Here is a 26970-nt window from a genome sequence, read left to right as displayed (position 1 = left end):
CCTGTGATGGTCACCAGTGTCTTAGGTAAGGAGAGGAGGCTGATGGGGACACTGGTGTAAAGGGCACCTGTGCTTTGGGCAAAGGACCTGGCACTATCCAAGAGTGGCCCAGTCGGCATAAGAGAAGAGGTTGAACAGGAGGGTAAGGAATGGGGCTAGAGGAATCTGCAGGAACGTCAGGACCAAGGTCATTGCCCCCTGAAGACCGTAGGAAGACCGAAGGACTTTAAACTGGGAAGTGACTTATGAAGTGCTTATCATGGCTGGACCCCACTGAACTAATACATAATTTGTGGGATGTGGACTTCATTGCTTTTCTGAAATCCAAACAAATTCCAGACTCTGAAACTGCATGGGCACTGGTTGAGGGCCGTGGACCTGTGAACTGTCCCTCAGGCTCCTCCCAGGCTCAGGCTCGGGAGGGCCCACAGGGCCCTCTGACAGCTGCCACCACCACAGGGCCTGCAGTCTCTGGTTTCCTCTGTGTTCCTCCACAGCCTGGACCTTCTCATCAGCTGGGGTTAAGTTGGGTTCTGCTGGCTCAGGGCAGAGGGTAAGGCTCAGGGTAGGGGTAGGCTAGGTATTCAGACATTTTTGTTATGAATTTCAAGGAGGAGAAAAAAAATTTATATGACTCACCAGAAAAAGAAATCAGAAGGAAGTGTGTGACCAAGGAGAGGAAATTAGGGTTTGTAATCTGAGTGAGTCACCCCCTTTCTGACTCCTGGGTGATCCTTTGCTCTTGGCAATCAATGTTCATTCATCTCTGAGACTCAGCGCTGGATTCCGCAAGACACACTGGGCCGTTGTGATTTTCCTGCGGCTCCCAACCTGCTCCCGCTGTGGCCGTCGGTGTGGAGTTCTGGTTTTGAATCATTGCCATGTTGTTTTACTGATTGCTTTACCCGATGCTTCTTCCCTGCCCAGCCCTGCTGGGAATCCTGTTGGCTGGTCCCCTCCCTGGGTCATCACAGCCCATTCTGTCTGGCTTCCAGCCTCATCTTCTCTAGCCCATTCTCCGCCTTGAAGAACTCGGCTCATGTTCTAGGCTTTATCTTGACTCTCCGGCAGGCCCTGTTTGTCATGAATGGGGCTTTTCAGGCTCTAGGCCCTGAGGGGTGCTCTTCCTTCTGCCTTCCTCCCAGCTGTGCCCTGTCTCCTCACCTGGGTAATTCTGCTCCTCCTATGGCAGGGCTTTGGGGAAACCATCTCCTCTGTGAAGTCTCCAACCCAGCTCCTGCCCAAGCCCCTGTATGTTGGCTCTACCCAAATTCTAATTCCTGTTCCTGTCTGCCTCACTAACCATAAGCTTTAGGACAGAGACTGTCCTGCACATCACTGGGACCATCCCAGCATTCAAATCACAAGGCTGTTTTCAGCAAGACTTGGTGTCCTTGGGACAAACAGCTTCTACCTGGCCCTTTGCTCAATGGTGGCTCCCGAATTGCTTTCCAGGGAACTAGAAGCCATTTCCCGTGGTAGCAATGTTTGAAACATTCTAGTGTCATGAATGCAGATTGATTTCAGGTGCCTTTCTCCACTTCCTGTTGAATCAAGTGTCCATTTCCCTCTGTGCATTTATTTCTTGGAATACTGCCTCTCCTGTGACTTTTCTGTTTGACTCTTGTGCCTTTTTGTCTACTGGCATCTCGCTTTCTGTTTAATTTGACGGAGCCATTTCTACATTGTGTATATTAACTGTCTCATAGTTGGTGCTGATATTTTCTTAGTCTGATGTCCTTTTCATTTCAATTTTATTATGCTTCCTTCCACAGAAGATATTAATGTGTATATATTTGAATCTGTCAATCTCTCTGCCTCCGTGATTGCTTCAAGGGCTGAGGAAGTCATCCTGCCTCCATGGATCTGATAAACATTCTGTTCTTTTTTCTGATTATTTCCCTTTAACAAGACTTGTTACACTTAACTCTTTAATCCATTTGCAGTGCCTTTAGGTGGGTTTCTTACCATCGGTGTCTAGTTCAACACTCCTAAATAAGCTAATCCAGTTGTCCTCATTCTGTTTATTAAGTGATTGGTCTTTGTCTCTTTGTTTCTGATAGGTGAGAGAAAATAGAGTGATTGCTCTGTGTGTGGCTTCAGCACAGTTAGCGAGTCTGGCTTTGGTACTTGCAAGCTGTGTGACCCATGAGCACATTGATTAAATTGAGCTCCTTTTCTTCTCCGTAAAACTGGATATTAATATCTCCCTCCAGGGATGATGGCGAGCACTGAGTGAAGTATCATACGTAAAGCACGTCACATGGTAACGGCATAAACTCTGTGCCCTCTTTAATCACAGTGTCTCCATACCTAGCTGGAACTTTCCGTACTTGTGCTATTTCACTGACTTAAAGCTCTCATTTTAATTAAGTAATCAGGTCTTTTTGAGACAGGGTCTCACCATGCAGTTCAGGCTGGCCTTGAGCTCACTTTGTAGCTCAGGCTGGCCTCAAACTCACAGTGATCCTCCTGCTTCAGCCTCCCAAGTGCTGGGATTATAGGCATGTGCCACCACGCCCAGCTTTAAATTCTTGTTTTATATCACTACCACATTGCTTAATTGTTGCTTCACAGGACATTTTACTCTCTGAAAAAACCAGGCATCCCTCCCATTGCTCTGTGAATTTTGCCATAAACTCACACCTGTGTTTGTTTTCAGTACATGTTGGTTCCTCCATTCTGCACTATAATCCTCCTTAGTGACATGTAAGCGGTCGTCTTCCTCCAAAATGGGCACCAGGTTTCTCGCCCTCCTGACGGCCTGACCTCAGCTCACTCTGGTCCCTCTCTCTGACAACCGTGTGTCACCTGCTGTTACCTAGACCCTCTCCATCTAAGTGCCTCATCACCCTGTAGTCTTCCTGCTGCTGCCTGTGTCCCCACTTGGCCTCAGGCTCCCCTGGGGGTCTGTTCTGTGTCCTGAGTACCCCTCAGAGCCTGGCAGTTGGCGGGGGACATCCTAGATGCGTGGGTCACTGCTTGGGGAGGGACCTTCTTTAGGTCCAGGCTCAGAGGCCCCAACAGTGTGATAGCTGCTGCCTGTGACAGTGGCCTGTCTACGCCACTTGGCCTTGGCTTCCCTGGTGGCACACTAAGAAGTCTCTGAAGTTCAGCCAGTTGACACCTTTATCTAAGTGGGTGGCTTGGTTGGGAAGATGAATTAGAATAATTCAGTAGCATATGCTGCATCTTAGAATGCACTTGGTGCTCTCTGTTTTCTGGTGGGAGGAACAATCCTATTAGGACAGAGCGCCCTTCTGCCCTCCTGAGTGTTTAGGAGAGAGCTCAGACCTGGGCGGTCAACAGCAAAGGGGTGGCGCTTAGTCTGGAGAGCCTCTGGAGGGGAAAGGGGGGACTGACTTTCTAAGGCACCGGGGTGTGCTGCATTCTTCCAGGGGCAGGCAGATCCCTGCCAGTTCTGTTCCCATTTTACAGGGCAGGAATCTGAGGATGAGATGAGACCTCTACTCATGGCCATGTGTAGCTACTAAAACCTAGATCTTTGAGCTTGTAGGCCTGTACTGCTCCAGTGTTCTCTCCTCTCCCAGTCCAAGCTGTTCTATTATGATACCTAAAAACATACCAGCAGTGTTTACAAATATCATTTCCTGTGTTATCTGGTACTGACAGAAGGAAGTAAGCCTGGCACATTGTCTGTGTTAGATTTTGGGGTTAGATGCAGAAATGCCAAGTTCAGGTGGCCTAGAAAAATCTTTCTAGGTCAAATTACAATTTCAAAAGATTTTTTTTTCTTCTCCTGTTTCTTTTTTTTTTTAACCGCCTCACGATCCAACGCTGTCATTGACATATTTCTCTCCCAACAATACAAGGCCTTTGTGGCATGATTGAGGGCTTGTTTTGTAGCTTTGGGGAGAAAATATCTTCCAGATCATCTGCTGCATTGTCTCAGTCACTCTCACTCCCCCGTGCCACAGTCACACCCGATGTACGCTCATGTGGCTTTTAGTTAATTGTCTTTGGCAAGAATCAGTTTTGGGACTTGTTCCCAACCGCTCGGAGGAGAGCGAATTGTCAGGCACAAATACTGGCAGTGCTGAGTAGCCCAGGGCTCTAGCCTGCTGACCGCAGCCAGGCCCCTGGGGAGGAGCCTGGGGTTGGACAGCTCCACGCTGTGGGAGGGAGTGGGGCCGAACCACAGAGGTAGCCCAGCCTCCTCCTCTGGAACAGGGCTTGCTGGGTTCAAATCCTGCCTCTGCTGCTTACTAGCTGTGCGGCCTCACTTGACCTCAGTTTCCTCATCTGTGCAGCAGGAGCCTTTGTAATAGTGACTTGCATCCCGGGGTTACTGGGAGGAGGGCGTGAGTTAACATTTGTTAATCAATGAGAAGAGTTCCTGGCTTGTTCGTGAGTGCTGTGCGGATGTCGTGCAAGTTAGAATGAACAAACGATTCTAGCTGTGGCGGATGCTATCCCAGTACAGCCTGCTCCTCCTCAGAACCGAGTCACCTGCTCTGCCTGCTCTTGCCCAAGGCTCTCCCTGGGAACTGACTTTGGGGGGAAAACGGATGCTCTGTCAGCCTGGGCAGCCTGGGCCCCATAACTGGCCCTTTCAGGGGGAATATAGGGCTTGGCTTCCTGCCTTAATTTGGAACATCTTCCAGGGCTGTCCTGCCACTCCAGCTCCCCTTGGAGCAGGCTGTCCTTGTCCCTTTGCCCATCCTGGTTTCCTCACCCCACTATTGTGCTCCCCAATAAACTTCATTCATAGATTTCACAGGCACCCATCTGGATGCTGAGTTAATTCTGACCTGCATTTTAAAATGCGTATTTCAAAAGCTTTATATTTCGAGAAGCTCCAGGAGGAGTAAGGTTCCCACCAGCCTGTCCTCCAGTCTCTGGGTGTGCACCATTTATTCTCACTCTGCCTTTCCTGTAATCTGCCAGCTCTGAGAGGGTGAGTCTGCCACTCTTCAGGTGAAGAGCAGGAGGCCTTGTTTGGGGCACAGTACAAAACTTGACAACCAAGAGAACTGCTGAGGGGCCCAGCACGTGCTCACCCGTTCACCTCCTCCAGGTTCAGGTGAAGAAACTGAGTCCCAGGGACCAGAGGACCTTGTTCAGGGTCTCACTGAGCAGGACCCAACCCTCAGAGGAGGTGGTGCCTTGGGGCACAGCAATCAGGCTTGTCCTAGGAGTCATACACAGGGTACTCCGTTTTGGCATTTTAGTCCAATAAAGGCCTTTGTAAGTGTCCCAGGAGGGGGGCAGCCGGTCTGGGCTGGGAGTGCCTAGGAGTAGTGGCTTCCTGGAAGGGGGCAGCATAGGAGTTGAGCGGGAAAGAAAGAACAAGTTCCAGTGGAGGCAGGACCCTGCTCCGCCTGTGTGGATGTGTGGGAGAAACGTGCAGAACAAGCATGGGGCAACGGAAGCGCGGGTCACTTGGGCAGGCAGAAAGCTGCCGGGGCAGGTTCCCCAGCGCCTCGTATGTTACCAGGGAGGATCTGAACTCTTCCCCAGGGAGGAGATGGGACTTGGCAGAGAATGGCTTGGGCCCACCAAGCAGTCCCTGCTGGCTTCTCACTGCCTGACCCAGTCCAAGCTGAGTAAGTCACTGTGAATGAGGGAAGGGATGGTGGTGCTGGCGAATGAAGGTGCCCGCTGCAGTGTGGGGACAAGTGGGAGCAGGACTGTGGATCTTCCCACTCCCCATCTCCAGAGAGGCCCATTAGTACCAGCTTCCACCAGCTGAGAACGCACTTGTTGGGTTCTCCTGTGGCACAAGCCAGGTGGAGGGGCACAGACACAGGAGTCCAATCCGATGGCTTCCTGGCCCCAGCCCTGCTCCTCACCCTGACCCACTTCCCAGCCCAGCTCCCCACAGCCGCGTGCAGTGCCTGCAGCCCCCTTGGAACCGTTCCCCCTCACAGCGGCCAAATGAAAATGTTTGTTGAAAACAACATGTGCATAATTAAAGCTTAATGAGCGCTTGTCTGTTTGGAATGTGCAATTAGATTTATAATCGGGGATGGGAGCGAGCTCCAAATGGCTTTAAATGGAGCTGAGAGAGAGGATAATTTTTGCCATAAATCTGCAGCGATGCAGTCGATGTGAAAGTTATCAGTGGGAGCACCAGGGAAGAAACTGAGGCCTGCTAGGCCACCGTGCTGTGCCCACTTGGTCATCCTGCCCAGGGGACAGGATGCTGTGGTGGGACCCACTGATGGCACTCACTGCTGGCCTTAGAGATAGGTCTGCTCTGGGTTGGAGCTGTTGATTGAGCCAGCTATGGTGTGGATTCCTGCTGCTCTGGTCCCAGCATGGCTTGGGCAGATGCAGGTTGGCGCAGGACCAAGCCCTGGACTGGACATGGCCCCTTATTTTGTTCTCTGCTTATTACTGCACTCGGAGCATATAGTGAGGCCTCAACCAACATTTGCTGGATGAATTCTTCTTTATCAGACACTTTCCTTAAACAAATCACTCTGTCTGTGGACCTCAGTCTTCCCACATCTGCACAGAGAATTGAATTTGGCTATTGCTGATGGTTGCTCTTTGAGGTCTGAGGTTTTGGTTCTGGAACCAACGGTGGCTGGGGCAGCATTTAGACCAGCACTGTCCAACAGAGCTGAAATGCGAGCCACATAAGTGATTGTAAATTTCCTTGTAGCCATATTCAAAAAAAGTAAAAAGAAACCCATGAAATTAACTATAATATAGTTCAGCTAACCCAGTGTATCTAAAGTGTCATTTTAATATGTAGCCAATAACATATAACGTTTTGGGTAAAATCTTTTAAGTTGTCTTTGTGGTTGTTTTGTTGTAGGTCTTTGAGATCTGCTCTGTATCTTATACTCAAACACATTGCAGTACAGGTGAGCCACACTTCCTGTGCTCCATAGCACCCTGTGGCTGGTGGTCACCAATCCGGACAGCAGAAATCTAGAAGCATGGTCTAAGCCTGGTAGGAGGGCTCTGTGAAGTGGGACAGTGGTTGCAGCCTTCCACGGGAACAAGGCACCTCGTAGCACTCACCTACGGTATCTGTTGTGACCATGACTCTTGATTTTTTTATTGACTAAAAAAGTAGCATCAACACCTATCAGTAGTGGAGACAGAGTCCTGCAGGAGCAATTTCTAGCTGAAGGGTAGATAAGGTTCCAGATGCAGGGTCATGAAGTCCCTTGTTCTGGTCACTCATGTTCAAGGTAGGAAGTTAGTGTGGGCTTTTGGGAGCCACCATCCTGGACTGCAGATTCAACCTGTGTGGCCTTGGGCAGATTCCTTAACTGCCCTGGGCCTCAGTCATAGTGCTGGATTTCCAATAAGAATGCCCAGCATTATGTCCAGAAAAGCAGGAGCACCAATCAAAAGAAGAACAGTTTTGGAGATAAATTGATATTTGATAGGAACAAAGCACAAAAATCATCATCATGGGGAAAATAACCCCTCTGTTTTACTATCTTTACAGTCTTTAACTTATAAATTCCGTTTCAAATTGCATGTGCTAGGCTGAGGGTCCAGGGGTCTTTTCCGTAGTTATGACCTCAGAGACTTGTGGGAAGCCCCTTAGTTCATCATTTGCAGAAAAAGAAATTACAGCAATGATTCAGTAGTAAAAATAAGGAATAACTCACACTTATTGAATGGTTTCTTGATGCTATGAGGCAATGCTCCAAGTACTTTCTATAGTTTATTTACTCCTACGGATATTCGTACCCATTCTCCAGCCTAAGGAAAGTGAGACACAGTACTTGACTAAAAAACAATCCCATAGACTAAGAGCAAGCCTAGGATTTGAACTCTAGCAGGCTGGCATCAGAGCCTGTGTTTGCAAGCCGTATGCAATCATGCTTCTCCAAGAGGGGATGGGCATTGGGTCCATTTGAGCCTGGGGCTTCCCTGGCCATCGTGGCCTAGGCCAGTGTTTCTTCTCTCTGCACTGGCTTCTCCGCCCACTCCCTGCCCCAGCTCCCTGTTGTCCTGATGCGTATCTCCTCGTGAGACTTCCACATGCGACCGCACTCACAGCAGGGCCCAGCTTGCCACTGCCACGCTCACTGCCTCTATCTTTTGAGCCGTACTTTATCTGTGCAGAATGGGTGTTCTCACAGCCCGTGTGGGGCCGGTGGAAGCAGTGTGTGCTGCTTTGATTGTTTCCTCTTTAGATCTCTGTGAGGCATATCTCTTGGTGTCTGTGACTGGCTGAGCCGAAGGCTATGCATCCTCAATCTTTGATCTGTGTCTCTGTGCAGAGGGGAGGAGCAGCCACATCTTCAGAACAAATGTTGCTTTGGTACCTGGGGTTGCTCTGGTACCTCTTCTCTGCCCTGAGCCTGGTTGTGGAGCCTTAGAATCTTTAGAGGTTCCAATGAGATGACTGGGCACAGAGCAGCGACCAGTGCTGGTGTACAGTAGGTGCTCAGGGCCCCTGCTTACAGTAGTCTTAGATGGCATTTTCCCTGCTCTTTGCCCAGCCCCCTGCCTGTGTGTCCTGCATCATGGCACTTCCAAGCTCCTGGTTTCAGAATCTATCTCTTGGAGATCCTCTTCCTTGTTTCTGTTCCTGTGCTCGCCTTATTCCAGCCTGTGTCACACATGTCAACGAAGAGGCCGTCATTCAGTATCTCAAACATTAGACTGAATTCATTGCCTTACTTTACAAAGGCATTCTTTCTAAATCAAGCAGGAGCAGGTCTTTGCAAGCTTTATGGAAACTCTGATATAGGAAGGACATTCAGAAGCAAGAGGTTCTGGGGCTGGCTGTCCTTAGCTGTGGACATATGGCTATTGGAGTAAGACCATTATTGATTGGTTGACTTTTAGAGGGCGAGTGATTTCATAACTGTCACTGACCAATCACAAAACCATTTTAGTGACTATTTGTTTGCAGCTTGACCAAAGATTGGCCTCTCTTTTACTTCACTGACTTGTAGAATAGAAGGAAGCTGGAGGACTGTCGGCTTCTTTGAAGGCCCAGGGGCTCTGCATCTTGATGATCATGATATGCCTGGCATCTGGCACAGTGTTTGGCACACAGCAAGCACCCACGAGGTACCATTCAGCAAATTGCTGTTGTCCCCCTGTAAGCGCCGAATCCCTTGCTTTCCCCTTTTTTCAGTGCTTTGTGATTATTTAATCATGTTTTCAACTTTCCAGGGAATAGCAACAAAATGTTTGGGATCATATTCCTTAGCATATGGACACTACCATGATACAACAAGGGCACTGGCTGCTGTCACTCTGCTTTGTCGTATTTCAATTAGATCTTAGGTCCAGGACCAACAATGAGAATGAGTTGGGGGAAAGACATGGGAAAGTTGGGGTCCAGGCCGAGGGGCTGGATGGAACAGGATGAAATGCCCCACCTTCCTGACTAAAGCCAGGATGAGTGTGACACAGATATTGGGGAAAGTAGAGAGTGTTGAGGGGATGTAATTTTTCAATAATATAGAATACAAGGTCATCTGCTAGATTAGGAGGGGCTGATAAGAAGTTATTAACTTATCATGTAATAATACTTATAATAATACTTATCATTTAAGTACCTGTCAAGATAGTTAAGATTGTGAAACATTTTGTTACAGAGATTAATACATATCTGATATCTGATAGCAAATATCATAAACCTTGTGAGGTAGGAATAATAGTGGGCATGACTTCCGTTTTATAAGTGAGGAACCTAAGCAAAAAGAAGTTAAATCCAGGGCCACAGCCAACATGTGTTGGAACCAATGCTCAGATTTAGGAATCAGTGCTGATACCCGGTCTGTTATATAATACACAAATGAGTTAAATCCAAAGTAGATCATTGCTGGGGGAAGAGGAACTTTCACTTTAGACTCAAGAATATAAACAGATGAAGTTAATTTAATGATATATTCTATTTAACCTAATACATTTATTGGGTTGAATGCTTTGCTGGGGGCAGTGGGGAAAGATCTAGGAAGAGTTGGATTTCCATGAGCAGAGTTGGATTTCCATGGAGGAGAGTGTTCTGGGCTGATGCAGGATCAGTGTGCAAGGACTAGGCTCCTCCAACATTGAGGGTGCTGGGAGCTGAAGCTCAGGGCTGGCTGTCATAGAGGCACTGGATCCACAGCTAAGTGTTGTGGAATCCCAGCAGAGTTCCGATCTGAGGCGTGAAGCCACTGCCTAAAGATCCCTAGTGATAGTGAGAGTGGAAAACAGATTGATGGGGGAGCTGAGCAAAGTTTTTGAGAGTGATTGCATCAGGGGAAGATAGGAGGAAATGAGTCCAGACCAGCTTATGGAGACAGAGGTAAGACTACGTAGGAGGTTATGACACGAGATGAGGGAGGAAGAGCAAGTCTGTACCATGTCACGAATTCGATGTTAGATGTGTAGAACCTGAGGTGCTCATAGGCCAAATAAGGGAGCTGCCCAGAGGTAACTTGGCAAAAGGCAAGGGCTTGAGAGGCAGTGGGACATTGCAGCACTGAGAAGCTATGAAAATTATCCAGGGCAAGTGTAAATAAAGTGAGGAGAAAACATTAGACTCACCCACCCATTCCCTCACCCACTCAGCCCATTCCATCCACCAAGGCACCCACCCATTCAGGCGTCAGCCCAGGCACCCCCAAACCCATCCCCACATCCACGTGTTTTTGTTAATCGCACGTCCTTGTCTCTTCACATCCTCTTGGCCATCCTATTTCTTTTTTTTTTGTCTTTTTCGTTTTTATCGGTACCAGGGATCGAACTCACGACCACACACTTGGAAGGAAGGCGCTTATGCCGCTGAGCTAAATCCCCAGCCCCAGCCATCCTATTTCATCTATCCATTCATGCTCTCTGCCTCATTCCAGCCATCAGTCCACATCTCTCAAGTCCTCATCCACTCCTCCTTTGTATGCTTGTACCCATCATCCATTCCTTCATCCCATTAACAAACCAACTCATTATCATGCGTAGGTTTATGTTGATTATATGTTGAAAATATAATATTATAAATATTTGGGCTAAGTAGAATATATCATTAGATTAATTTTACCTGTTCATATTTACTTTTTAAACTGTAGCTACTAGAATATTTAAAATGATACACATGGCTTACATTTATGACTTGCACTGTATTTCTGTTATACAATGCTAATTTATACAACCTGTTATCCATTTATCCACCCATCCATCCATCCCTCCATCCATCCATCCATTTATTCATCCATCATTCATCTAGCTACCTACTTATCAAGCCACCTGTCAACCCATACACGTTGACCTTTATTCCCTTCCACCCTTTCCTCTGCCCCTTCTCACATGCGTTCACCCCACAGAAACTTAGTTTATGTCTGTCATGAGTTAGTGACTGTGGGTCAAACGCAAATGATGAAGCCAAGGCCAGAGCAGGAAGTTGCCTGAGGTAAGACAGAGCTGGGATCTGACTCTCTAAGATCACGGCTCTTTGCTTTTCATTTTGATTATCTGTTTGCTAAGTTCCCTTCCAAAAAAAAAAAAAATTTCTTTGGAGGAACATGGTGTGCTTAGGTTGGGGGGTGGCTGTTGGAATAGGGTCCAAGAGCCCCTCTCCAAGGGGACCGCACTGTGTGGGGACGGACAGATTCTTCAGAAGTCTCTGCGAGCGTGTCCCTGGTGGCTGCCATGAAAGGGTTATCCCTACAGATTCGATATTTGCAAAAATGTGGGTTCTTTCAGATTCCAAAACTCATTTCCATGACAAAACTCCTGGGAAGAGAAGATGAAGGCCTGGCTTTTGCAGAACAATCTTCCAGCTGTAATGACGACTGAAGACGGCAATGGGAAAAGGAATTATAATTAGAATATGAAATGGGGAAAATTAATCTATTCCAGTCGGTGCTAAGAGGATGTTCTGACGTTTCATGGCAATTCTTAGGCTGTTGTTTCTCCGTACCTATTTTTTTCCTTCACATTTTAAAGCATACCAAGATTGTATGGCATGAAAAAAGAATTTTGGCTGAGGGACGGGTACATTATGAAATATACACAGAATTCCATCCCCTGTGCCACTTTGCTGTGTGTCTCTGCATGCCCATGTGGTGTGTGCTGGTGTTCATATATATGTTGCATTCGACAGTCCCAGGCATGTGGTGTATTCGCACATGCCTGGCTTAGCCTCCTCCCCTGCGTGTGTGGCCACGGCGGGTATTGTGTACCACTCACACACAGTGGCTGTGATATGTGCACATAACTTGTGTTGCTTTGTGTCACCCGTGGATGTGGGACAGGTGGGACTGAGTATTCTGTTGAACCCTGAACTGGGTGTGACACAGGCCCACGTGACTGTGGGTTTGTGATACACGTGTGTCCCTAGGCTTATGAACATTGTATGTGTCGTATGCCTTCATGCTCACTTCCGCATACGCTGGGCAGCAGGTGTGGGTGAGAGTGCTTTCCTTCTCGCCTGTGTGCACAGGGAAGAGAAGGTGGCCTGCTGTGTTGGGGGAAGAGGCAACTTGATGACTCTGTCCTTGGCCTGCAAGTCCTTTTCCCTAGGAAGAGTCCCACTCCGGGAGGGCTAAGGGAGGAAGCCCAGGCTTTCTTGCCCAAGATGTCAAGTCAAAGGCTTCCTTTCCTGGAGTCAAAGGGACTGCAGACTCTGGGGTTCCTTTCACCCCTCCCCACCGCACAAGGGCTCTGCCCTGGTAGAGATGGGCAGATACCAGGCCTCTCTATCTCAGGCCCCTCTCCACAGCTGCTCAGCCCAGCATGCTCCAGGGCACTGTGCTGGGCACCCAGGAAGATCTGAACCGAGGCAGACGAAGACCCTGCTGGAAACCTCCACCAGCCAATCCCTGCCGGAAAGCCAGAAGCAAGCTTTACTCTGGCACCTGGCAACTCTTTTTCAGATGTTGGTTGAATGAGTGAATGATTAAGACTACTTAAGTCATGCCGTGCCGGCCTCACAGGACTCCACTGTTCCATCCCTTGCCTGTTCCCAATGGCTCACTTTTCAAATCTCAGCCTTTCCTGAGCCCCTAACACACTATCAAGCCTCTGTTAGGTTACATGGAAGGATCTAGAAACTCTTGGTCTCTCTGTCACTTGGTCTGATCTCTTCACAGCTGTGTGATCTTTAGCAGCTACTTACCCTTGCTTTACCTGTTCTTGATTCAATAGGGAAAAGAATACTTTCTTCCTTGGGCCATTGTAAGAGTTAGAGGAGACCTTTTACGTAAAGCATGTCTCTCAGTGCCAGCTGTATTTGTTCATTCACTGAATGTTTATTAGTTGCCTGCTGTGCTTCCAATGCAGGGAATGAGGCAAATGTTGGCCCCTACTTTTGTGGTGGCTCTGTTCTAGCCCACATTTAATAAATGGTAGCTATTACCCAGGTTTGGGGGGATATGTTTCCTTTTGTTCCTTTGTTACATCTTGTATTTTAAATCTATACTATAAACCAGGCGTGGTGGCATCTGCCTGTAATCTCAGCACTCGATAGGCCAAGTCAGGATGATTACCATGAGTTCGAGGCCAGCCTGGGCTACATAGTGAGACTCTGTCCAAAAAACAAAACAACAAAACAAAGCAAAACAAGATAAAACAAAAAAATCTTCACTGTTGGGTTTGCTTACTGATTTGTAAAATGTTTCAAATTTCTTGTTAAACTTAGTCCTCTTCCAATCAATTATTTCTATTTGAATATACCTATAAATTATGTTGTTTAAAAAGTTTCACTTTTATCAAAATAGTAAGCAGCTATGTTGACAAAGCAAATGGTACTCAAGAGCTTTGGTTACAAGCTCCCCTGCTCTTCCCAAATCGTAGTCCCCTTCCTAATGCCACCGTGATGCCCCTTCACCGACCTTCAGAGCATGGTACTTCTACCCTGGGCAGCCTGCAGATATGGGACAGTCTGTGTTGGAAGTGGGACAGCGAGAGGAGTACGGCAGGTCTCCTGGAGTAGGTGGCCCTGAGATAGGCCTCAAAGCACATGCTCTGGGCGTCCTGCACTTGGATCAGTACCCTGCCTCTGGACATGGCACCACCCTTTCTTCTGGTAATCAATCCAGCAGTCACCAAAGAACACTGCCTGTTTTTGTGCTGGGGAGATGTAACCACCAGTATTCTCTGCCTAGATAGGAAGACTGGTCTGGCCAGAGATCGTCTAAATTGTCTGCTTCATTCATTCATTCAACAAGCATTTATTGAGCATGTAGTCTATGCCAGGCACTGTTCTAGAAACTTGCAAGTCTTTGGTGTATGGATAGACTAACATCCCTGGCCCCCAGACTCTATGGCTTAGTATGGGAATCCAACCTTAAACAATGAATATGATGAATAAGCAAATGTTAGAGACTGTTAGAAGGTAAGGGGAACAAAGAACAAAGTAAGGCAGGGTAGGTGGTAGTGGTGGAGGCAGACTCTGAGAACCCCCTGGGGAATGTTGGTATCTAGGCGGGCCATGGGCTGATAGCTCCTGAATGTATAATTGTGGTGGTGTGGAGTTTTCCAGTCTCCACGGGGGCTTCTTGGAGAAGTTTACCAGAATCACAAATGGGCGTTACACAATCCATCCTGCAGACCAGCTCATAACCTTGCACAGTGATGCACATATAAAAATACCCATGACAACCATGTCGGAATAGCAGAAGACCAGAAACAGGGCAACTGCCCATGTGCTTAGCCAGCTAACACCCTTTCTGTGAAATACTAGGTACCGGCAGAAAGAGTTTGTGGTCTTCTGTACAGCACTTCCCAAGATGTGTTGCTACAAGAAAAATAAGGTACAAAACAGTGTGCATGGTGTGCTGCCATCTGGGCGGAAGACGTAATGAGAAACTGTGTCAGGGCAGGCTGTCTTTAAGAGGATGCAGGGACGCTGTAAGCATGGTTGCCTCTGGGGAGGGACTTGTCTGGCTGGCTGGGAGATGGGATGGGAGGGATGCTTTTCACTGTGTGTCTTTGGAACTTTTGACCATGTGACTATGTCCTAATAAATTATTTGATTAAAATAAAATGCCCAGTTGCCCCCAGCTGTTGTGGCACTGGCTGCGAATGACTCACAGCACGTATAAACCTCTGGATAATTGTCCCTGGTGCAGTGGGGGCCCCTGGCATGGAAAGTTACACCTCCTGTGTCTCCTAAGGGCAGCCTACACCCAGTGACTGATTTGCATGCGGAAGGCCACCTGTTCCTCCTGCTGGGACTGACTGTGAAGGGTCATGGTGCAGAGCTACCTGGGATTAGGCTAAAGTGAGTCTCTAACTGAGACTGCCTCCTTGTTTAGCTTTACCTACTGACAGGTCCTGCTTCCCTCTCAGGCTTGTAAGTTATGGCTAAGAGCATGTCTCAGAAATCAAATGCATTGAGCCCTTGTCTCAGACACCTGGCTCAAGGGCAAAATGCATCTGGAATTGTGTGAAATGCAGTCCGTAGTGACATGTGAGTAAAACGCTCTCAGTTTCAACATCCCATGAAAAAGTGACTATTCTTATTAGCACTGTTGATCCATGAGGAACTCAGAAGTTCAGAACCATTCAGCATCACACATCAGAGTGAAGAGGGAGCCAGGGGCCTGAGAGCAACATTTCTCACACTGCAGCTGCTCCCTGCTGAGGGGAACTCTTCCTGAATCCTGGCGTGGCAGCTTCTTGAACACAGAACTGTAGCTTCTCTTCATGGTTCCTGCCTGTGGCGCCAAGTGGCTTAAGAACTAGAATGGGATCGGGGAGAGGGAAAGAACTGAGGGAGGGGCATGACTAGGGCAGGCTGGCATAGCCCCATCACTCTGGAGAAAGTTGGACCACACAGAATCCCAGCTCTAGTCGACTGCCTGGCATTGCTCTGGCTTAGGGAGGTCTCCTCTCCAGAGGTAGGAGGCTCGGTGCCTGAGAAGGCAATCTGCTGTATCTATGGACAAGGTGTGGAGGGCCAAAAGACTTTCCTGTCTCTATGCTACATGTGATTAATGATGCTAACAGCCCTTGGGACCACAGGACAGGGCTGCGCCTTCTACCCTGAAGGAGCCCTGCTGAAACAGGTCTCAGCATCCCAGACTCCAAGTTTTACTTCTGCAAATCCCCAGGCCCATCCCTGCAGCACACAGTCTCCTGACCTCTGGCTGCTTCTCTTGGTGTTTCCCTGAGAACATTTTAATCAGAGCTGCTTCTCTCTCTCTATTCTAGTTTGATGGTGACAGTGCCTACGTGGGGATGAGTGATGGAAACCCAGAGCTCCTGTCAACTGGCCAGGTGGGTGCTCCTCCTCCCTGAGCCGGGTTCTGAGCTTTGGGTTGGCTGCTGCTGAGCTGCTGGGTAGAGGAAAAAAGGGTGCTGAGTTGGGGGACACAGCCCAAAGCTGTCCTCTTGCAGATGCTTAGGAGTATCAGTTGACTCCTTAAGAGGGACAATCAAACTGGGACTACAGTGTTTCCTGTAAATCAACTGTCTGCTTTTGACATCATTGAGGACCTGATGAAACTCAGACTGTGTTTCTCACCTTCCTCATGCTCAGGGAAAATTTCAGCATCAGTGAGTAGTGTGTCCTGTGCTCCCTGTTGCTGCCTGCCTCTGGCACAGTACCCATGGGGACACATTCTCTGATGGATCACATACGACCATACAGCGTCTATCACTCACCTGGAGGTGGGGGTCTGAAGCCACTGGCGTAACTTATGGTTGGAGCCAAAGGGAGGGCAGGAAAGACTTCCTGTGAGGTCCTTCCTGGTGGTGAAGGCACCAAGCACTCCCTGGGAAAGGCTGTCCCAACTCCAGTGCAGCCCTTTGAGGCTCACAGATGCCACCCAGAATAAAAATTCCCATGGGGGGCTGAAAATTAATGCTTTAATCAGGGAGCATCCTCACCCAGGATTCTGGAAAGGATCTTCCCCTTAGGGTAGTTTTCTGAGGCATTGGAGCCAAAAGGCTGCCCCAGCTCAGGGTGCTGGATGAGGGTTGAAGAGTTTCATAGCTGCTGGGAAACTTTGGGAGCTGGAAGACGAACCTGGTCCTGGAGCGAAGCTCTGCTGTCTATGGCTGTGGCAGGCCAAGTTGGGTGGCCTCTCAGCCATCAGTGTGGGCCCATATTTCCCAGATGAGGAAACAGAAACCTATTCATTCACAGGCACTTATGTGTCTTACTTTGTGACTCTTAAGGGTCTGTGACCCTAGAGGGTAGTGCCAGTGGGGAACACACTGTGGCCCCAGTGGGGCAGCTGCAGAACCCTTCACTTTCCCTGCCATGCCAAGGATGTTCATGCTGGGGACACCACACCATACCCCTTATCTGGCCTGTCCCCATGAGAGTTGCATGTTGCTGCTACAAAGCTGTCTTTTTATTGCTTTGATATGTGTCAGCCTGCACTGGTGGACAAGATCTCAGGCCCTGGAAGCATCCGCTGATGCCATTTAATTATCCATAAGCAGCTAGGAAATATGTTAAACTCAAAAGACCAGAGCTCACCTCTGAACATCTCCTCTTAGTCTTGTCTACTACAGTAGCATTTGTTACTGCACGGAGCCTGTGCTTTCAAAACTTTACTGAGGTGCAGTTGGTTCTGGCTCTTTCTTCATCACTTTCTTTGTCACTGGAACAAAATACCTGACACCCACAACTTACGTTTCAGCCCATAGTTGGCTGGTGCTAAGGCAGGATGGCATAGTGAGGGGGCAAGGCAGAGGAGAGTTGCTGTGGCATGGCCAACAGGAAGCAGAAAGTGAAGAGGGGCAGAGAAACCCTTCTAGGCCACACCCCCAGTGCCTGCTGCAGCCAGATCCCACCTCCTAACAGCAAGACAGCTGTTAGTCCCCATAATCCAATCACCTGCCCAAGTCCCTACCCGTGAGTCCATGAGGGCCTTGGGGGACATCTAGATATTAACTGTAACAGGCTCCACGCTGGTAGAAAATGTCTGTACTGTCCTACAGAGATAGGAAAGCAGGATTTAGGGTTGTGTCTTATCTTGACTTGGACAGAGGGGAACACAGTGCTTGCTTGAGAAGAGACGTGGGGCAAATAAATGTTCTCTTTTGCACCTCAACCCCTTAATAAGCAACTCCGTCAGCTCTCTGCCTCTGGTTTCATGATTTACAAAGCCTTTTTGGTGTTTAGCTGACCTCCACAGCAAATTAGGTCCCCTCCCTGTTATTCTCGTGTCCATAAGGACATTTTAATTCACAACAGTTGTCACTGTCTTTGGCCATCTACATGTCTGTGTGATCACCTGAGTAATGTTTGGTTTCCACACTAGACTGTGGCTCTATGGAGGGACAATCTGCTCTCTCTCACTCACTGTTGAGCACTCTAGTTGGGGGTAGCTTGTCTAGCACATAGCAGGCACTGGGAAATATTTGTATGAGTGGATGTGGTCCCTTCTTTTTCTGAACTCTACTTTCCCTAACAGTGAACAAGTTGGACTTCCAGAGAATTCCTCCAGATCTCTTGTGCTGTCATTCAGAGGGTCTCCCTAACTTAAAACTTTCAGAAAAAGACATTGGGATTCTCTGAGGTTAACTAAATCTACCCAGGAGCACGAGACAGCCTTAATGTGAGCAATTTTGCAGAAACAGTGCTGCCCTCTTACAGTGTATTCATTTTGCTACGTGAAAAACACCTCAAAACATAATGACTTAAAACAACAAATGTCATTGCTTGGTGGCTTGACTGGTCAAGTCAGTGGCTTTTCTGGTCTTGCCTGGAGTTGCTGGAGCGGCAGCAGTGAGTTCCAGGGCAGTGTGGGCTGACTGACATACGGGCTGTCTTTCTCTAGCAGGGCAGTGTGAGGATGGGGTAAGCGTTCCCAAGGCAGTGAGGGCAGACGCCACAGACCTCTTGGGGCCTAGATTTGGAACTGGTGCATCTCTGCTTCTGGCTCTTTCTAGACTGTGTCTGGCTTTGACACAGACCAATTTGGATTCAAGGAGTAATGGGAAATAGATTCTACCTCTTGATGGGGAGGATGGCACAGCATTGTAGGCTTTTCACAAACTACCACATGTGGGAAACACAGGGGATGTAGTTTTTGCTGGTTTTGCTGAAGAATGACTCAGACTCACCCAGAACCTGCAGCTTTTACAGCTCAGTGTGACTTTACTGGCCTCTGGTCTTTGATGGCAGGGGTTCTTCTTGAGGTGTTCATTTGAACTCACACACAGATGAATACCTCCACGGGGCGCTGCGTTGCCCTTTGCAGGAATTGTTGCTGAAGGGCTAACATAAAGGTGCGACCAAAGTGAAGGCCTCATAGCCAACAGAGTGTTCAGAAACTAAGCACTCTAAATGTCATAAAACGTATTTTATAAATACCAGTTTCGCTTATCTGGCAAATGTGTATTGGGCATCTATAATGTTCAAACTTTAGATATGAGTAAGAATCCATTTCTTGGAAGCATTTGTTTCCAGAATATGTCCATTTTTCCCATGTTACAAACCTGCTGTTTAAGACTCGTCCTGAAACACCATCTTTATTTAGAAACTATAACCTATACTGAGGGTGTATATTAGCCAACTCTGTCCCTTTTTAAAATTTTTCTAACCAGCTCTTATGAGTTGGAGGTGCTTTTGCAAATGTGTACTCCATTATTTGCTTTTTGCAAATCTCCACAGAATTCCTGGGTAACTGCCTTAGCTTTCACAAATTAACCACTCCCCCTTCCACAAGACCTTGCATTTCTTTTGTGCCAGACTTGCCTGGACGGCCTGAGAATAAAATACAGTTTCCAAGCAGAGCTGCAGGCTTATGAGTCACCTTGGGGCCTGAAAGGCTTGCAAAGAGCAGCTCTTCCCCTGCAGAGGACAGGCCTTGGCCAGGAGTGGCAAGGAGCGGTATTTCCTGGTTCAGTGATGTAGGCAGAAAGAGCCTTTTCCTGGGAAGGTGTGAAGAGGAGAGAAAGGAGGCTTGGGCCTCAGCAGACCTGTGTTTGAATTTCAGCTCCTCTTGCCCTAGCATGGACTACATACCCATAGGCAGGTAACATCTACTTCCCACTGAGCAGGGGAGTAATGCTTGCTTCTTGGGGTTGTAGGAACAGGAAATGAGGGGTGGGTTATAAGTTCTATGGGTGCCTTCCTAGATCCCCTTTGACAGCCAGTGTACCCACATCCATGTCGGTGCTGACTGCTAACTACTCGCAGGTACCCCTTCTCTGGAAAGTTGGTCTCTCCCAAAAGGGAACCACGAGCAGGAAGGAGGTGTTGGTAGTGATCTGAAAACCAACCTCACCTTCCCTAAGAGTGACTAACTCTGCAGCTCCCCAGGAGCTCCAGCTGAGAGCACATCCTTGTTCTGCCCCTCCAACTCAAACCTGCCCCACACTGTCCCTTCTCCCAAGAGTCCTGCAATGTCACCTTCACAGGAATCCCCCACTCAGGGTCTACTTCAAGGGAATCTAAACTAAGAGAGTATGCAAAGCACCAGTGTTCAGAAAAACTAGCTGCAACTTATTTTTATTTTGATTACTATAAATAATGCTCTGGTCACACAAGATGAGTCTCTGATCACCTCTATGTCTTTATAGACACTGTCTTCTTATGGGAATTCCCCTAGCCATTTTCACCCCAAAATGCCTGTTTGTTCCTACAGGAGGGCTGCAAATGTCAGCTCCTCATCATAGCTTCCCGGCTGTGAGTAGAGGTTTCTATTCTAATGGCTCTAAATACAATTTCTGCAAAAAATCTCAGAGTTTTTCCTAAAGGTTAAACAAAGGTTCCTAAAGAACTTTTGTATCTGTGTGCTCAAGTATATATATATATATATATGAGAGAATTGGAAGGAGATTGATTGAGATTGAATGGCAAGATCAGATTTACAGTCTTAACAGCTCCCAGTAGCCTGAGTGGTCACAAGGAGACCAGGAAAAATCAGATCCTGGTTGTTTGATTGGGAGGGTGTGGTATTAGGCCAAGTAAATGATCTTATTGTCCTAGATTTTGGCAGGGGCAGAGATGGAGAAAGATAAATGATCTGAAATGCTCTGGAAATAAAATTAGTAAATGTTGACAGTGATGGGTGTAGAGGAAGAGAAAAGCAGAGAAGTCAAGACGGATGATTCACAGCCTCCTAGCACGGGCCCATTGTCCAGCAGGGCTGTGTCATGTCCTAAGTCAGGGAAGGGCTAGGGAGGTACAGGCTCACTGAGGACAGATTTGGACATGTGGCATTTGAGATCCTTATTTAAAATTAAGATGTCCAAGTGGGTAGATAGTTGTCCAAGACCAGAGTTCATGGGAGCAGTAAATTGGAAGTCCTCAGCTCATGGCACCAAACCCTGGGTACAGACAGGACATACGGGGGAGTAAGAAGGGTGAAGGGTCAATGTCTCTTCAATGCTGAGCTCTGACATCTGCAGGCAAAGAAAGGCAGAAGACTGTGACATAGTGTAGAAGGAGTAGTTTGGGAAGTAGGAGAACTTGGAGTCATAGAAACCAAGGACAGAGCGTTTCAAGACAGGGGCAGGGACTGTGAAAAATGACGGTGGAACCATAGTCATTCTCTCTCAAAAGAATTTTTCTTAAGTAAATCAAAAATATAAATATACCCAAGGAAACCATAAAGACACCAGCACAACAAGCTTTAATATAGAGTCCTGGAAAGATGTTTTATGACTCAGAGTCTGAGGAGAAGAGCCTTAAAAACTGGACTGTAAACTAACATAAAACAACTTCTGTGCATCCTAAACAGCATAAGGAAAGTTAAAAAAAAAAAAAAAGGAAAATTGGCAAGAATATTTTCAACTCAACATAGTTGCAGGACTTCTTTAATATATAGTTAGTAGAAATCAATTTAGAAACCTAGGAGAAAAGAGAGAAAGAAATATGAACAAAATTTACAGAAAAGAAAATACTGACAGGTTTTAAATATCTGAATAGATGTTAAGAATGACTTATAAATAATTCAAAATTACCATTTTTACCTATGAGAGTGAGAAAATCCAAAGGTTTGATAACACACTATATCAGAGTTCTTATGGGAAAACATTTCATAAATTTTTGTGGGGAGGATAAATTGTATCACAACTAAGAAGGGAAAATTGTCAACATCTACCAAAATTACAAATGCTTTGACCATTAAACTAGCAATTCTCCTTTTGGAAATATGTCCCAAAGACATACGTGCAGACATGAGAAGTGACATAGTCAAGATTATTCATTTTGTGTTATTTATAATGACACTATATGGAAACAGCTTAAATGCCCAACAGTGGAGGACTGGTTAAATAAATTATGTATTCCTAATCAAATAGACTACCATGCAGATCTAGTGAAATGAAACCAAAGTTATGTAGAAGTTCTTGAGATACAGTATATTATTTATATAAGGAAGGAAAAATATAAAACAGTAAGTTTAGTATGTTATTATTTATATAGAAATGGTAATTATAAAGTTATTTCCATATCCTTATATTTAATTAATGTAACTGAAAGGATCTGTGGGAACATATCCTTGTGGCTTGGATATGCAGTGGATAAGCAACAGTGGCTTGGTGCTTCACATGTGTTTGTGTGTAATGTGGATATGTGTGTGTGCACAGGCACGTGCACATGCATATTTGTGTGTTACAGAAAATGGACAAGGATAGAATGGAGACATTTCACTGTCTCAACATTTAGGAGGATATTAATCAATTTTCCATGAGTAATAAAAAATGTGAGATTATCAAATTGTAAGAAGAAAAGACTTATTTTGGCTTATGGTTCCAGCAAGTTCAGTCCATGGTCACTTGCTCATCTTGCTCTGGATCTATGGTGGCACAGCCATTGTGGTAGAACCATATGGCAGGAAAGGCCTGTTCACCTCATGGCATCTGGGAAGCACAAAGGAGGAGGATAGATCCCAGATCCCAGTATCCCCTTCTCGGGCATTCTCCTCACCCCAACCCTATGATCTTTCTCCCTCTAGAGGCACTTCCTAAAGGTTCCACCATCCCACTCTGGCCCAGGGTATCAACTAAGCCTTTGGCACATGGGCCTCTGAGGGATGTTCAAGATCCAGACCTTAGAAAGAGAGTTTTAAACCATTAGGAATTCATTATAACTTCAGAAAGTTAAATGAACTCTAAACAAGGAAGATAAAGGTCACTCAAGTCACATACCTGTGACAGAATGAGTGGCATAAAACTTAAAATATGTCCAATAATGTTAGTAAAAAAAATCCGATTTTGGAGTTCAGGAGCAGTTTGGATGTGCAGGGGACTTGGTGCAGGTCCCATGGCTCTGCACAGAACTCTTCAGCCCTGGGAAGGAGGAGGTGAGGATGTGCACACACGGAGTACAGACAACTGCCCTGAGGAATCTAGTTGTGCAGGGCAAGGGCAAAGGCAGATGAAGACTTTAGAGAAGGGATTTTTTTAAAAGATGAAAATCTAGAACATTTAATCATCAAGTGATGGTGTCCAGGAGGAGGAAAGGTAAAGGAATGGGTGGTTTTGTCTTCAGAGAAAGTGGGAAGAGGCAGGTGCTGTCCATAGAAGAGTTTCTGTCTCAGCTGGGAGTTGGGGTGAGAATGGGGAACAAGAAAAGAAGTGTGGCTTTGTAGAAGGGAGCAGGGGGCATGGGCTCCCGGAGGCACCCGTCCTCTGAGGTTGGTGGGCAGCTGACCTGCTGAAAGTCAGGGCACTGGGGGCCTGAGGAGAGGGCACAGGGTCTGCACTGTGGCATGGAGCATAGGAGAACGAGCTTGCGGTGAGGCCTGGTGGGTGAACCCAGGACAAGGGATTTGCCAAGCAGGAGTAGCAAAATGACACGCAAGCTTTTTTTGCCCGAAAGAGAGACTCACGTGAAGGATGAGGGATCTTGGCTGGGTGCTGAGCAAAGGTGGGGGAGGGGCAGCACTGGGAGAGTCCCGTGCCCAGACGAGAGAGAAGCTAGCTGCGGAAAACACCTTAGTCAGAAGCAGGTGATTTCAAAGATGAGCAGCTGTGCCCATTGACAGGCTCCCAGGTGTGTTCAGGGAGCAGCGAGCTGAGGCAGCAGACAAAAGAAGCTCCTGGGCAGTGAGGAGCAGACATCCCAGCATCCACATGGTGACCAAGCTCAAAGGACCTGGGGGAGGCTGGAAGTTGATGGCCACGAAGCCGGAGCTGGGTGCTGATAGCCGAATGGGAGACGGATCTGGAGGCCTATAGGGACTTGGGTAGTGCCCTGGATGGGGAGGGGAAGAGAGAGGAGAATGTCAGTGGATGTCAGGAGGACAGAAGGCATGTTCTAAGACACAGCTGGGAAATGGGAGACTTTGCTCTTCCTAGAGTGAAAATAAGAGTGGTCCCAGGAGGTGTTTGGAAGAGAAAGACTTACAAGGGGATTATAGTTGGGGTGCTCTCCAAGGAACCCCCTATCTAGAGATAGTGCATGGTGAATGTCAAGAAATATGAGTGCATCCCCCCTGCTGCTGCTTCAGTGTGCATGGATAGAACTGGGTGCAGTTCTAGTGACATAAAAACTGACACCCCACGCTACAAAAGAGGTTCCAAGTGCTTCATACTCACACACACAGAAGACACACATCAGAACCCTGAACCCAGCAGTGGGTTCTTGGGTTGGTCTGGAGTACCACTGCCATGTCTACACAGCAGTTTTGCGTATCCCTGAGCCTGCCTGCTTCAGGTCAGGCGTAGACCTAGGTTGGGCAGACAGCTTAATTGAGAGACCAGTAGATGGACCTGGCCGGCATTGTGGCCTTGAATTAGAGGACCCCGTCCAGGAGAGGCAGTGTAGGGTGCCCAGAATGTGTGTTGGGGACAGGGTAGAAGCTGAATCCAAGGTTCTCCCCATTCTGTTTCCTTTGCTTCTGTCTTGCTGAACCTCAGTTTCCCTTTGTCAGTAATCAGGAAAGATGACCTGCTGGGTTTTCCCAGGTTGGTGCTAATTAGCATTACCATGCACTTCGCAGGCTCAGGCCCTGTGGCCAGATGTTTTACACGGCTGGTCTCATTTCCTCCTCCCACATTGACTCCATCAGGCGCTGCTGCTGTCCCACTGTACAGATGAGGAAATTGCAACTCTGAGAGAGACAGACAGACAGACAGGCAGACTTGGTTGACGATTCTGAAAACAAAACTACTCCCCAACAGATGGATTGGGAGGCAGGAAATCTGTTGGGAAAATCTAAGATTCCCTTAGATTGAAATCTAAGATTCTAGGCTTAGTAGCTCTGGCCTCTGAGTCTGTGTACATTGTAAAGGGCAAGGATGACATGGCTTTAATTAAAACCTGGGTGAAGAGCTCGCGATTCATATTAAAATGAAATTGTGTTTTGCCCGCTGCGGTGCATGAAGGCAATGGCAGTGATTACTGCTGAGATTACAAACAATCAAAGAGAAAAGGCCCTTTGCTCGCATTTCCTATTAAAGTCACAAACATCACACTTTAAAAATAATTATGGTTGTGTTATCGGAACATGATTCATGAATTCTGAATAAATATGCAGGGCCTTAAAGGCAACTGCTTCAAGGCCATAGATTTTGTTCAAATCAGATGAAATGTAATATCATTTCACAGCTGGAGAATAAAGCACAAGGAGGGGAAGAACCCCTCAAATGGATATGGAGAGAATTGAGGAGATGTCGCACTGAACTAATAGGCTGTCCCCATCCACCCTAAACACGTGCTCAGAAAAAATGCATTTGTCTTTCTTGTTCTCATTGACAGAGAACTGCTGTGAAGGAGTCGGTACTTACATCTCCCCGTCTTCATTTTGCATCTCAGTGGCTAAAAGTATATTTATTTTAAAGCTGTGGATTTCTGTTTGCGAGATGTTTAAATATTCGAGGGCGCAGGCAGGAAGGCATCGGGATGGACTTGGGGGAGGAGGTTGCTCGGCATGTATTGTGCCTCCCCTGTAATAAACACATTCTTCATACAATGCAGTGAATGTTTACAGCATATAGTTTGTTTCCTTCCAACTATTATGAGAGAAATTGAATCCCAGGAAACGTTCACTCTCTCTAAATGGGATGGAAACAATGAGGATGGTGCAGGAGGTGGATGGGTGGGGGAGGGCCGGCCGGGGTTAGAAATGCGGTTTTCCTTAAAGAATGTCGTCTCTCCCTCCTCCTCCTGGACACCTTAAACTTAGCATCTGCTGTGGGGCCCGGCTCTTTGCTGGAGAAGGTCAACCCCTTAGTTGTATGCATCTGTTTCTTACTAGGTGTGAGCTCATGCCATGACCAAAAATTAGAAATGAAGTCAGACATGGGGATGTTGTCAGAATAGCACGAGGTTCATAATTTCTGGAGGGTCTGGAGCCTGGATTTGTCCCTCCTCAGCCTCTCTCCCTGTGTGCCTGTGGTTGTGGTCGGGTCATGCGCCCTCTCTGGGACCTAGTGTTTGCATCTGTGAATTGGCCCTGGCTGGTATCTCTGAGGGACTTTCCAGGGATTAGCATAGAGGGGGTGTTTTTCTGTCCACAAGGCCAGAGACTGACCTTCCCCTCCTGGCTGAGGGGCAGTGTTTTCAGTTCCCTCTGGTGAAAGGGGTCCTGAGAATAAGTTTTCAGCCTACTGGGTCAACAGTAAAGAAATGCTACTGGTTGGATGGGTTATGAGTCTATGAGAATTTAAACAGGATTTCTGGTCTTGACACTTCATAGCTGGGGAGCTTGGACAAGTTAACCGATTTTTCTGAGACTCAGTGAGTGTCATTGTTAGAAGTCCCTCAGAGCAAAGCAGACAGATGTGTTTACACTCAGTCCTTATTCCAGTGCTGGAGACAGGGAAAATGATAGTTAGCATGAGGTACTATTAAAGTCCCACATTACATAATGTACACAGAGGGAAAAACTGACATCACCCACCCAGGATGTGGTGGGCTTGGGAGTCAGAGGTAGCATCAGAAAAATGAGAAAAAGGGAGGCCATTCAGCTCTCATACCTAACAAAAACCAGCTTGTGTTTAGGGGTGAAATTGAAAAGATGCTGTCTTAGTTAATTTTTTTTTTTTTGTCATTGGGATACAATGCCAAATACAGTTTAAAGAAGGAGGGATTTATTTTGGCTTACAGTGTTAGTCCATAGTTTGCCAGCTCCAAGATAGGAAGGCATGGCAGAAGGGTCTGAGTGGAGGAGAGCCAGCTGC

At 47.2% G+C, this 26970-nt stretch overlaps 1 protein-coding gene across 10 annotated transcripts in view; it reads left to right on the top strand.

The window, feature by feature from the left end:
- Tox2 (TOX high mobility group box family member 2) overlaps positions 1-26970 on the top strand; it is a 123117-nt gene that overhangs the window by 31040 nt on the left and 65107 nt on the right. For 7 of the 10 annotated variants that reach the window (XM_063248296.1, XM_013150339.3, XM_013150338.3 and 4 more), the window contains exon 2: positions 16090-16155. The exons of 2 other annotated variants lie outside the window; for them this stretch is intronic. In XM_063248296.1, coding sequence (XP_063104366.1) covers positions 16090-16155 — 66 coding nt within the window. Of the gene's footprint in view, positions 1-14648; positions 14688-16089; positions 16156-26970 lie in introns of those variants that run through there. One more of the 10 variants, XM_063248298.1, reaches the window with a different exon arrangement.

The sequence above is a fragment of the Cavia porcellus genome, unplaced genomic scaffold (assembly GCF_034190915.1).
Source record: "Cavia porcellus strain 051 isolate PalLab524CR breed Dunkin Hartley unplaced genomic scaffold, mCavPor4.1 scaffold_5, whole genome shotgun sequence".
NCBI classification, from domain to species: domain Eukaryota; kingdom Metazoa; phylum Chordata; class Mammalia; order Rodentia; family Caviidae; genus Cavia; species Cavia porcellus.
The sequence above is the reverse complement of the archived record's forward strand: the minus strand, read 5'-3'. Positions and strand labels throughout refer to the sequence as shown.